General features: G+C 36.4%; 2 protein-coding genes across 5 annotated transcripts in view; one reads left to right on the plus strand and one right to left on the minus strand.

Moving 5' to 3' along the window:
- Window positions 1–4,114, minus strand: part of dusp8a (dual specificity phosphatase 8a) — a 36,512-nt gene extending 32,398 nt beyond the window's left edge. The window contains exon 1 of one of the 4 annotated variants that reach the window (XM_027173351.2): window positions 3,792–4,114. The gene's annotated coding sequence lies outside the window, so the exon portion shown is untranslated. Of the gene's footprint in view, window positions 1–527; window positions 822–880; window positions 1,079–3,589; window positions 3,729–3,791 lie in introns of those variants that run through there. The other 3 variants (XM_027173353.2, XM_027173356.2, XM_027173355.2) reach the window with 3 other exon arrangements.
- Window positions 4,115–7,888: 3,774 nt separating this feature from the next.
- ptprjb.2 (protein tyrosine phosphatase receptor type Jb, tandem duplicate 2) overlaps window positions 7,889–13,485 on the plus strand; it is a 141,384-nt gene continuing 135,787 nt past the window's right edge. The window contains exons 1-3 of the mRNA XM_047819824.1: window positions 7,889–8,027; window positions 12,339–12,381; window positions 12,606–12,866. Coding sequence (XP_047675780.1) covers window positions 7,965–8,027; window positions 12,339–12,381; window positions 12,606–12,866 — 367 coding nt within the window. The 5' untranslated portion in view covers window positions 7,889–7,964. The remainder of the gene's footprint in view (window positions 8,028–12,338; window positions 12,382–12,605; window positions 12,867–13,485) is intronic.

The raw sequence follows: 13,485 nt of genomic DNA on the forward strand, positions 1-13,485 counted from the left end.
TGAGTGAAACTAAAATAATAATAAACATCTACTGCTGGTTTCTTGAGCAGCAGGACAATGCAGGCATGTGTGACAAAAACAATCAGTCCAGTACAACTGAGCTGCTGGCTAAGCAAAAGCTTTGGACAAAACAAGGAGCTTTGCATCCAGATCTGCATCATGCCACTCACTCACTCTCAAACATATGATGGGATGGTTCTGTCTGTCTGTCTGTCTGTGTCTGTCTCGTATGATGAGATGGTGCACGAAGAATATTGTTTCTGCCGTGCAGACTGTGACAGAGTGGAAATGAGAAAATATTGCTTCGAATAATCAATGACGCATCGAGACAGCACTCACAAGTATAAAATTATGCAGCTACAAAGATGCATGCAATCAATAACAAATGGCAAAAATAGACAGGTAGACAGGCAGATAGACAAACAGACAGACAGACAGACAGACAGATAAAATATAAAAAAAAAATAGGAAGAGTTTCTTTTAAAACATCATTAGATTATTATATCATATAATATAAAACTTATTACCTTTAAACCTTTATAAATATATAGATGTGTGTAGCCTTTAATAATTATTCTCCATATCCTAATCCTTAAAGCACAGCATGGTAACTTCTGATTCAGATCACTGTACACAAGAGCAATTCTATAAGCCCAGTATCCTCTCTCCTGATCTGCGGCAGCACACAGAACTGCCTAGTAACCAGACTCACAAAAACAGCATCAATATGGATGCACACGCTGCACCACTCACATCGATCAGCCATCTGCTGCATCTGACTGAAACAAATCAGCTACATACACATGCACAGTTATCAATTCTTCAGGCACACTGCAGTATTTCCTAATAAATGACAAGCCATCATAAGAACAAATCACACCAGTCTTCCTTTCGTCATCACACGGACGATGTGCATCCTCGCTTCAGCCTATAGTCCATTCTGGCACAGCTAGGTTTTCTGTTCATTGGATCGATGCACTGATGAGCACACCTGCAGTGTATTTGTGTGTGTCTGTGAATACACGCTCTAGCCGACGGGATATGAAGGAGCTGCCTCTGCATGCATCTAATGGCGCTGCCTCTGCTTGAAAACATAGTCGGTCTAAGGAGGAAAAAGAGTAAGGAGGGGGGCTCAGCTCTAGGCAGGGCTGTGTACTGCAGTTCAGGATGTGAGAGAGCAGGAAGAGAGATGCGTTCTACCGCACACAGCTCATGGACTGCATTTTTAACAAGACACACAAATGCACAGGGATAACTTACTTGACATCATCTCTTATTGAGTCACATCTGCTAGCTTCCACTGCTGGCCAAGAAGTAACTTGTAATGCTCATAGAATCAGCACTGCTACTGAAAGATTTTGATAAAAGCTGGTGCAGATGCTAAGATACCGATTGGCTGAGATGTTCTCATTGCTATGGCAACAGAGCGAACTTAAAACAGTGACTGGGCACACAGCAAAGGTGCAGCTTATTCTGGCATCACAAAAAGCAACAAATCGCCCCAAGAAGCTGTTTTATTGATTGTTTGGAATTTACTGATATTTATGCATACTTTGCCTCTGCCAAGGATTACAATAGAACACACTAATCACATCCTTAGTACCAAGAAGCAGAAACAAAAAGAAATCATACACCATTTAGAGGTGGTCTGTGTTTAAATCATTAGCATGTGTTTAAATCCTTAGTTGGTTTACACAATGACAAATTGCAAACATCATTGCAAGTGCAGTTGAATGTTTGTCTTGGAATAACTGGCCTTAAATCAAGACACTTGAGTTTGTCAGAGCCTTTAGCACTAATGTTAGGAAGAAAATTCAAATGATGCTCTCCTACCATACTGGCGGACGGACAGACAGACAGGCAGACAGAGAGACAGACAAGACAGCATTCTCTGTAGATTATCAGAGCATCTGAGGATGAGAATGGATTATATTTCTGTCCTGCACTGCTAAGACTGACTCCAAGCACTACAACACCCTGTTGTCTTAATGTAAAATCTAAACCAGTGCACTAAAACAGGCAGATTACTGAGCTAAGAAAGGCAAAATATAAACAAATCTCCTATCTGTAACCTAGCAGGATTTGGCAATGCACAGTGTGTGACCAGTTACAATGTCCCACACTGCTCCATCATACCATCAGATCACTGTCAGAACCTTATGTAATTCACACACATTAATTTATTCTATCTATCAAATAACACACTAGAATTCCACAGAATTTAACATTTTATGTCTTCATATAAAAGTATAAAGACGCTTTGTTTTCTCACTGAGAAATGTAAACTCTATTGTAAAAATATTTCCCCCCACAAGCCGAGTGGAGACGATATCTTCCCACAGGACAAGCTCATTAAAATGCACATTAAATGTAATCAAGTATAATGGGGAAAATGAACAAGGTTATACAGCTTACAAATTTGCCAGAAGACGCAGCCTTTATTTATACATTATTATGTCTATTATAGCAGAGTAAAACTATTCTTTTTATATTATTTAAGTTGGGGTTAGAAAGCATGGTCCGCCAGGATACAGCACACCCGGAGTCTTGCTCCCTGGTGAAACAGTAGCATTTTAGTATCGATGAGGCTTGAACCTGCAACCTTTTAATCATTAACCCCAAGCCTTAACCACTTATTATATAACATTAATGTAACCACTTATTATATAACATTATATTAGATGTAAATGTAACCACTTATTATATAACATTATATTAGATTGTAGAAGCAGGTGACTCTGGGAAATAGCACAGAGTTTACAATCACGATCATAGGCTTTCAGCACAATCATGGGCTGAGGTGTGAAAATAGATAGTGAAAAACACAGGCCAATTATTTGACACACTTTCTTTAGTAAGGTAGTAGGGTAAGCAGTTCGGGATTTAACCAGCTTGTAGAAAGCTGCTGTCATGCATCCTTGTGGAGGACATCCTTTTGTATACATACACTTGGGACCCAATTTATGAGGTCCTATGTACATCTTTTTATGAACCATGTTCACAAACACTAAACTATACTAGAAAACCATTTTCTATTCACAATTTGTTCACCTTATCCACCTGTGGAAAGTATGCATGCAGTGAAGCATAAGTAATGCATTTACTTTGTTTTTGGTCACTGATCTCTACTCATTCACAGTTGTGTATTGTCTGTGAAACCTTCTGATGACTGGAAGATCATTTTGTCAAGCAACTTTGTACCCTGAGAATAAAGGATCTCTCATTTCCTGACTCATGTCACACCAAGAGTGATGGACCTAACATTAATAAGCATTTCTGCTTACACTGATAGTCAGTATTATGAGTAATGCTGAAATACTCTTATGGGACATCATTTACACTCTCTGAACACTGGAACCTTATTAAGAATGAACACATATTTTTGACAGCAGCAACTAGACCTTCAGAAACATTTCAAATTAAAATTATTACCTTATTCTACATATTTTAATCCTATAACATCACTTTGTATTGTATTTTAATACATGTTTATGTTTGTAAGGGTGTGATCACGTGGAGTTTGACAGCTGTGGCTGTTTCATGATTATAAACATATGACGTCAGAATAGGAAAAGAATAGGACACTCACCGCCAAGATGACACCAAGTAAAAACGGTGAATTTTGTTATGATTAGTCGTGCTTTTATATCCGTGATCATTTATCCGACTACACAGAGCGCATTTGGATGGCGGTCGAATTAACAGCCCCAGAGGAAACAGCCTGTGCCAGTTCTCAAATAATTGTATGGTACGAAGCATGTGCATTTGAGCAAATGCGTTGTTATACGTACCGTACAGTCCCCGGTCTCTCCAAAACAAGGTTATTCTGCTGTGCTCTTGTCCATGAAACGCAGAAGGCGCTCGCCATTAACAGTGTTGACTGATCCAGCCAGCGCGTGCACGAGCGCAAACACTAGTGTCACTGAGCATGCGGATAAAAAAAAAAAAAACACTCCTGCAATACATTTCACTCTTATCCTTAGTATGTTAGTCCGCACTTATGACTAGTGAATGGTCAGGTTAAGTCATTATTAAATGACTAGTTATCTATTAGTAAGCTAAAAAGAAAAAAAAACACAGAGAAGGTGCACTTTGGCACTGAAAATGAACTAAGGATGAGGTCATGGTTCAGGAGGGGGAAAAATGCAGCTGACGTCATTTTCAGCCAATCGGAAGCCAAGGCTCAGGTTTAGTTGACGTCAGCGTTGTGATCGGTAGATTAAAGGGCCACAGGGATTTAAAAGAGCAGCGCGTTGGAGAGCCGGGAGCGCGCTCCTGTTGGATACACAGTGTACGTGCGCGCTCGGAGTCAGACGCCTCATACAGGAGAAAAACATCCATCGATACTGATTATACTGACCACAACCAAGCATTTATAGCACGATGGTCTGTTATATTAATGCGTCATAAATTAATATTTATATTTTATTCCCAGAATACTAAAGCGTGCTAATGATGGAACTTGAAGTCACACAGTGCCATCATGAGGTGAACTGGAAAGGCTACAGATTATAGGCGTGCTTAAAAAGCTTCGACCCGATTGGCCTATTTTTAATATCTGTCCGTCACTCATAAGAGGCTTTTCATAATAACAGTCTATAATTAAACAGAGGAGAAGGGAAGAAAACGACACATAGAAATATATTTCCACATCAATGAGTAATATCAGTACACTAGAAACACTTGAAACTTGAACTTGCTGAATTTATTCTAACGATTATTATTGAATTTATTTAAGTGGCAATTGTTTTGTTATTCTGTAGCAGTGCTCCATATTATTAGGACTATATCTGTTCAGATTAATACCCCAAGGTTGGTTATTTAAATATTATACCATTAAAATAACGTGTTATAATTACAGTAATTGGAAAACATTTAATTGAAAAACAGCACAGGTTTTACAAATGGATGAATATTATCAGTGTTGTATTTTAATGGATTGATTCATAATGTGTTATAGGAAACCATCTAATTTTTTATGATGATTTGAATAACTAGGGAAAGATCATGTGTCATTAATTTGTAGTAAAGTTTAGAATTGTCTGTAAAAACACTGCTTAAAATATCAGCTATGAGAATTGTATCAGAAATGAGAAATTGTGGACATTAAAAACACCTGAAAAAAAATTACATAAGGATGAATGATATGATTATGTAAGCTTTTATGTATTCACTCCTGAACTGTTGATGATAAACAGTGGTAATTTATCAAATTATAGAAGCCAGAAGACATCTTGAGTTTACATGTACACAATGGCACAGATATTCAATTCCATTCAATTCAATTCAAGATTATTTGTCAAAGCAACTTTACAGAACATAAACATAGAACAAAAGGTTAATATAAAGAATAATATAAATATTAATAGAATACAAAATTCAAGATTCATTCATTCATTCATTCATTCATTCATTCATTCATTCATTTTCTACCACTTATCCGAACTTTTCGGGTCACAGGGAGCAACTCAGGCTTCATTGGGCATCAAGGCAGGATACACGCTGGACGGAGTGCCAACCCATCGCAGGGCACACACACACTCTCATTCACTCACGCAATCACACAATATGGACAATTTTCCAGATATGTCAATCAACCTACCATGCATGTCTTTGGACTGGGGGAGGAAACCGGAGTACCCAGAGGAAACCCCCGAGACACGGGGAGAACATGCAAACTCCACACACAAGGGAATCGAACCCCGAACCCTGGAGGTGTGAGGCCAACATGCTAACCACTAAGCCACTGTGCCCTCCAATTCAAGATTAATATTAGATATATTTAGTTCATATATTTATATATTTATCCCCTATGAGCAAGTCTGAGGTGACTCAGGCAGCAGTGGCAAGGAAAAACTCCCTTGAATGGTAGAGGAACCAGACTCAAAGGGGAACCTCATCCTCATATGGGTGACACTGGAGGATGTGTTATAAATATACAGTCCGACAAATGTTGTATTGATGCAAAAGATCACATAAAGTTCACATCTCCTCTTTAGTATCGCAGAGTCCAACTGGAGCTGGTAGATCTCTATAGATGCCTCAGGATTCTCAGAGTCCTTATCTCAGTGGAGGTCCAAAATAAGATAATAGAGTTATATACAATAAACTTTCATTCATTCATTCATTCATTCATTTTCTACCGCTTTATCCAAACTACCTCGGGTCACGGGGAGCCTGTGCCTATCTCAGGCGTCATCGGGCATCAAGGCAGGATACACCCTGGACGGAGTGCCAACCCATCGCAGGGCACACACACACACACTCTCATTCCAATAAACTTTCAGTAGAAGTTAATTGAAGATCATTTTCCATTTTATATGAATACATTGAAAGTTGATTAAACATATAAAGCAGGCTGATAATGACTAGTTAAAATGTCTTATGTATAATAAACATGGTTGTGTTTCATAGAAAGGGAAAAAGCTCGTCTTTAATAGGTTTCTCAGACTGCTCAGATGCACGCGTACACACACACAGATACACAGACACACACCCACACACACACACACACACACACACACACACACACACACATATGCACTCACATGCACACACATGCACACACATGCACACACACAAAACAAAAATAAAATAAGCTACATAAAATACCACCACATGCCATCACTTATGTGGATCTGTGATATGGAAGAAGCAGCTCAAAAATGCTGCTTCAAGACAAGCAATGTTGTGACATAAATACTGCCTCTCTGTGTTGTATATCAATGATCTAGATGTAATTAGAGCATATTGAAGACTGTAAACAGCTCTCATTTAGGGGACTGAAATGACTGATCGGGGATTCTGTGGCCTATGTGAATAGTGGGCTATTTTAAAGGAGCTGTTGTCATAATGTGATTTGTGATGTGTGTAACTGCTACCTGAATACAATGTGGATCTTCTGAGTCATCAACATGAGGGTGTGTGATGCTGAAAAACCCACAGCACCAGCTGACCTGAGTAAACCAATCTAAACCATATAAACAAGCTGAAATGAATTTCATGAATTTCAAAAAAATTTTTCACCTTATCCACTTCAATCATAAAATGAATGATTCTATTGGAATAGCAATTGTAACAGCGTATATTGTCGACATCTTCACAGAAAATCATTATCATTCTATGAAAAAAGTGAATGTAGAGTGAAAGTGCGCCACTCTGTGGCATGAACATGGACATACTTTAAATATATATTTTTAACAGGTTAAGAACAGGTGTTTTTTTTTTGTTGTTTTTTTTTTTTTGTAGGGGTCCATAATCACACACTGTTTATTACATCAGACCGTTTAAACGCTGAGGTGTAACTGGCCAATAACTGACTCAACAGGCTCGTTTTTATGGCTTGGGTGTTTTGCCTTTTGTTTCATTTGAATTTCTTCTGATTGTTGTTGTTTTTTATGTTGTAGTGATGACCTAGACATCAGGACAATAATATTTTATTCAACAATCAATATGCAATCAATAACACGAATAAGAATTTTTGGAAAAAAGATTTTTTTAACTGTCTATTCGTTTGTAGTATATCAATAATGTCCAAATAATAATTAATAATAAAACGCAAAGCCTCAAAATTACCTTGCATTTTCTCTATAAATTGTATTATCGGCTAGTATAAAGTTAATTAAACTGAATTATTATCCTGCGTTTGATACTGTGATTTTGCTAAAATGATTTTATCCCTTCTGTATTTTTGGTACATATTGTCTCACATTGCTCTGTATTTCCACTTTATGTAAGTTAGTCCTGTGTTATTTTATTATTATTGGTAATAAATGATCCTAATGATGAGATAGAGGAAAACAACAAAAAACCCACTTGACTTGCGCGGCAGAGCTCAAAAAAAAAAAAAGACATGTAACCAAAACAAGCGAGTTTGAAGGCGGAGAGACTTTACTGCCTTCACACACACAATCTTTAAACAGCACATGTGAGGCTTCAGCAGTCAGTGGGACTCAATAAGCATCATGAAACTCTGTACATTAAGCGGAAAACCTCAAACGACTCTCCTGAGTCTGTTTCTGTTTCAGGTAAGTTTTTTTTTTTCATTAGTAAAAATAACTGCAGATTTTGGAGTTAAACGTTAGAAAGACAAAGCTACAGCGATATAGTAGGTTGTTATGCTGGTGGTTACGTTATTGAATAGATTTAGACAAGTTATTTATAATAATAATAATAATAATAATAATAATAATAATAATAATAATAATAATAATAATAATAATAATAATGATAATAATTTTTCCATTGGAACTCATATCTAACATGACAGTGATTTGGGGTTGCTGTGGATTGAGTCCTGTATTTTTATGGGCTAGGCTGTAGCATTTTGTTTAATAATCTGTTAGAGAGAATGCAGATGTTTTATACAACAAATGGAGTATATAACAATTTATTAATTTTATGAATATAATAAAAACTATTTTTGTGACTGTGTTTTTGATAGTATGATACACTGATATCATAGATTATGTTATTAAATGTCTTATAAAACCAGTGAAATGGAAATTAGTTTTATATAAGGTAATTGTTCTCTTAAACACATATTCAAACCTAGTCATATTGATTACATTAGTAAAATATTGGTCACTTGATTCCACTACTGAAACAGTGCAGTGTCATTGTTTTATATGGACATGCCCATCACATTAGATCAATGTAATGAAATCGAGAACAATGAGGATGCAAATGCAAAAGAATGTATCACTTAAACAGGGGAGTTTATTAGGCATAGCACAGAACACTGGACGTGATTAGGACTTGTGACATATTGGGGCTGACATGTAATTTAGTGTCAATTCTGGTTGAATGATTCAATTATATGAACTTAACCAAAAGTTAAATATAAACCTTAGTGGAACATTTAAAAATCCCCTCCTGTTTCCTTTTTCTTCCACAGTTTTATTTTCCATGATTTTTAACCTCTGCATAGAATTGATTGTTGTCTTCAAATTTGACAAATACAAACATAAAACAGTTATGTAGGAGAACACAAATGCTCTACAGCAGCTTGAAAAATCTTAGTATCCTAAAATAGTATTTTGTTGTCAAATTGCTGCTTAAACTGTTGAGTGTGGACAAACTTTAAAAAACTTGCTCTTAGTAGAAGGTGAATCAAAGTTCATAGTTAGCATAATAGCAGTAAACAAGGAAGTTTTATTACAGGAATTCACAGCTCAGCAACACAGATGGGCTGCACAAAGTGTAAACGCCTTATGTACACCACAGTTCTGTGCATGTGGAAATTCCCAAGGTCAGTGTGCCTGGTTCCACACAATCCATCTACTAAAAGGTATGTTTTAAAATGCAAATGCTCCAGTTAATTATACATCTGATTCAGTTTCTCAAGGTTTGTTATTTATTTAAGGGGGGAGTTTTTAATAGCCAGTAGTCTAGTTAAATTCATATGCAAAAACAGAAGGGGCAGAAATCAGTTGTGTTTGATACTTTACAGATGTCAAATAAAATCAATTTCTTTTTGTTATTGTGTAAAAAATCTGTCTCACAATTAAGATAAATTAGACAAATTATTGAAGTGAGCATTAATGTGGGAAGGCTAATAAATGTATATACATCTAAAGACTTCCTCAGAATAGGACTTTACTGATTTTTCTCTGCGCTTCTTGCCCCTGTCCTGGGTCCTGAAACTTAGGGTGTAGCAGAATTTTAAGACTTATAATCGAATAAAATCAGCAAACAGGTTACCACAGCAGCTGAAGATGCATTTAATTATTTAATTATTAATTTTTAGTAGCTTGTCCATATGCTCACTGCCTGGAAACAAATTATATATAAAAATTAATTCACTTTAAAAATTAATTCCTTTATTCACTCTTTAATAGTCCTGATGCAAATCTCACTCAACTTCTTACATACTTTTTCTTTGCATTTGTCTTCTTCCCTAACAAGGGTGTATGTCCACTACTACCATAATATGAGAGATGTTGCATATCTTAAACCACTATGCTGTATATGCTCTTAGAAGTATACAAGTCAAAGAGAATGTTGTAAACATTGCAGCTATATACAATAGCCTCAATGGAAGGGACATTTAGAAAAGTCAGGATAGTAGCTGTGGACTCAGCATTGAGCTCTTTCTTCTCCTTGTGAGCTAATGGAAGACTGGATAACTGTATTCTGTTTTTTTGAAGAAAGTAATACTGAGTGAATTTTGGTACATTGGTTGAACATTTACTAGTTTTGCAAATCACAGTTTATATGAATCATCCATTTGCATTCAGTTATCACGATTAAAGCCATGGACTTTCCCTACGGCCAACTACAAGGAAGCTGTTACATGTCACATGTACAGTAAAATGCCTCTGAAAGAGTTTAATCAGTTATATAAGCAACACTGTTTGCACTAATATGTCAGAATAACCTGTATTAAAGCCTACACATAACACTAATTTAGCTGCCCCTGTATTGAGTAATTCATCAGCTGTGTTAGGTGACCAACTGATCTCTCAAACTGACCCCTTTTGTTACCAAATCTAATACAGTGACTAAATTGTCAAAGTGGTTAATGTAGTAAGCCTGATTGCAGAGAGGGCACAGAAGCAGCTAAAATACATTTACACAGTACATTAAAAGTCAACTTTAAAAAAAAAACATAGAGGATTCTTCTCATTCACTCTCAGCTTATGTTTTTACCTTCAGAGAGATAAGCACAGGCAAGGAAATGAAGGAGCCATGAATGTGGGCATATAAGCAAGTGTGGATTTGCAAGTATGCATTTTACTTCAGCATACAAAACATTCCTTTGTGTACATAGTGTATGTTGAAGTAAATGTTTATATATAAAGCTTTAATGTATTTTTATTTTAGGCTACTGTGTTGATGTCCTTTGTTTATGCTGAATCCTGTAGACAAAAACATATTTCCATTTTGTAGACAATAAAAGTATCTAACTAACTAACTAATGGAGGAAGTGGAATGGAAATCGACTTAGCTGACTTTTTAAATTAGTATAAACAAAGAAATTATTTTATGGCCGTAAGTCTGAAATATTTATTTTATTTTATTTTTGACATTTTTTGGGTAACCTGACACAGAATTTTAGTGGTTAAAGATATTTAAATTAATACAATTGAATAACATTTCAATTTAACAAACAAACAAAACAAACAAACAAACAAACAAACAAATAATAATAATAATAATAATAATAATAATAATAATAATAATAATAATAATAATAATAATAATAATAAAAACGGGAAAGAAATCAGTCGAATAGTCTAAAACAAGCAAATACCAATCAGCAGTGGGGAAAGTAGATAGAAAATCCCAAAACAAACACAGGTAATTCAGAGAGATAGCAAACAATTGCAATAACAAATCAAACACTGGCTTGGTAAGTAAAAGAGCTGGCTTAAAAATCCTTATTGGCGAGAAGAAACCAGGGTGCAATCAAAACTCCGTTGAGGGTTCCCTCTGGTGATAGGGAAGGAGATTAATTAGTGGAGTTCGTTCATTCATTCATTCATTTTCTACCGCTTATCTGAACTTCTCGGGTCACGGGGAGCCTGTGCCTATGTCAGGTGTGATCGGGCATCGAGGCAGGATACACCCTGGACGGAGTGCCAACCCATCGCAGGGCACACACACACTCTAATTCACTCAAACACTACGGACAATTTTCCAGAGATGTCAATCAACCTACCATGCATGTCTTTGGACCGGGAGAGGAAACCGGAGTACCCGGAGGGGAGAACATGCAAACTCCACACACACAAGGCGGAGGCAGGAATCAAACCCCCAACCCTGGAGGTGTGAGGTGAACGTGCTAACCACTAAGCCACCGTGCCCCCCATTAGTGGAGTTGTAACCTTGTAACCTCAATTGTTGGGACTCTGGTAAAAAAAGAGTTTAGTAGAACTCTAAAAAAAAGAGGAGATCTGAGTGAGCTTTCACATGGCTCCTATGGTAGCTTATACACAACACCACTTTTGTTTGAAAACTACATTTATTTGAGAATGCATTTGGTTTTCCTTCAGACTTGAAGTGAAGAAATCAGATTTAAGAATCATAGTTCTCTCTCTCTCTCTGTCTCTCTCTCTGTCTCTCACGAACACACACACACACACACACACACACACACACACACACACACACACACACACACACACACACACACACACACACACACACACACACACACACACACAAACACACACACACACAAACACACACAGAGAATCTGGGACATTCAATGTCTATACCAATTAAATACAAAATATTGAAAGTTAATATCCACTGATCTTTTCATCCACATGTTCTTTGTTTGTTTTTTTCTCACCTGAACATTCTTGGTTAACCTTACTTTATGTTTCTTTCAGCTTCTCACATTTAGCTTTGGCTCACTTGCTGCTGCAGTCTCATGTAAGTCCTGTAGTGTAGTAAACATTCCATGATATTCGTATGGAACTTGAAGTAAGCAATTCATCATATAAAATTGAAACATATATATTATACAATCAAGTTGTACACCGATAACATTTTGCTCTCTCATTATCATTCTCTCTCTCTCTCTCTCTCTCTCTCTCTCTCTCTCTCTCTCTCTCTCTCTCTCTCTCTCTCTCTCTTTCTGTGTGTGTGATTAAAAGATTCGGATGTTGTCACTGGTCTCAATGTCGCTAGCAAAACCACATCATCTGTGTCTCTAGCCTGGAATGAGCCACAAGGGAGCAGGTCCTTCTTTACAGTAAACTGGACTAATGGCACTGTGACTAACAGCATTAACACTTCTAACATGTCTTACAATGTCACTGGTCTGATTGCTGGAGTGAGCTACACATTCACTGTTACTGCAGTTGCTGCAGATAACCAAACTACAGGAGCATCAACACAAATCTCAACATTCACAAGTAAGTCCTGTACTGTTGTGTAACATGTTTTGTTTAGCTTTATGTATATACTGAAATGCAGCAAACATACAGGTTAGCAAATCTAACTTCAGTAGACTTCCTTGGTAGCACATCTGTTAAGTACTGAGTTGTTTCTTGAAGCAATACTGCTTTATCTAGTTAGAAATAAGCGAGTTTTTATGGATCAAGATGTTAAAACTGTCATCCATAACACAGCATTTCAGATGCAGTGGAGCCTAAACTGAGCAACCTTAAATACTTTATTTAAATTTATTTTTACTCTAATCTCAATCAAGGAATTAATGATGTCTTATAATACGGGAAACCCTTACAGAACATAAACATAGAGCAGAAGGTAAATATAAGGAATAATAAAAGAAATAAGGAATAATAAAAGAAAAAGAATTAACAGAATAAAAATTCAATTATTATTAGATATATATATAGTTCACAAATATATTTTAATGGACTTTTTGCCTTCACAGAGCCTGGCATTGTTAGTAACCTCACAGCAGATAATGTTACAACCACCTCTATATCTGCTTAAAATACTGTACTATTCAAACTAATAATTTATTGGCATCTATTCAGAAAATGGGAGAAAATAGAAGAAAAATAC

This window comes from Tachysurus fulvidraco, chromosome 10 (assembly GCF_022655615.1).
Source record: "Tachysurus fulvidraco isolate hzauxx_2018 chromosome 10, HZAU_PFXX_2.0, whole genome shotgun sequence".
Lineage (NCBI taxonomy): Eukaryota > Metazoa > Chordata > Actinopteri > Siluriformes > Bagridae > Tachysurus > Tachysurus fulvidraco.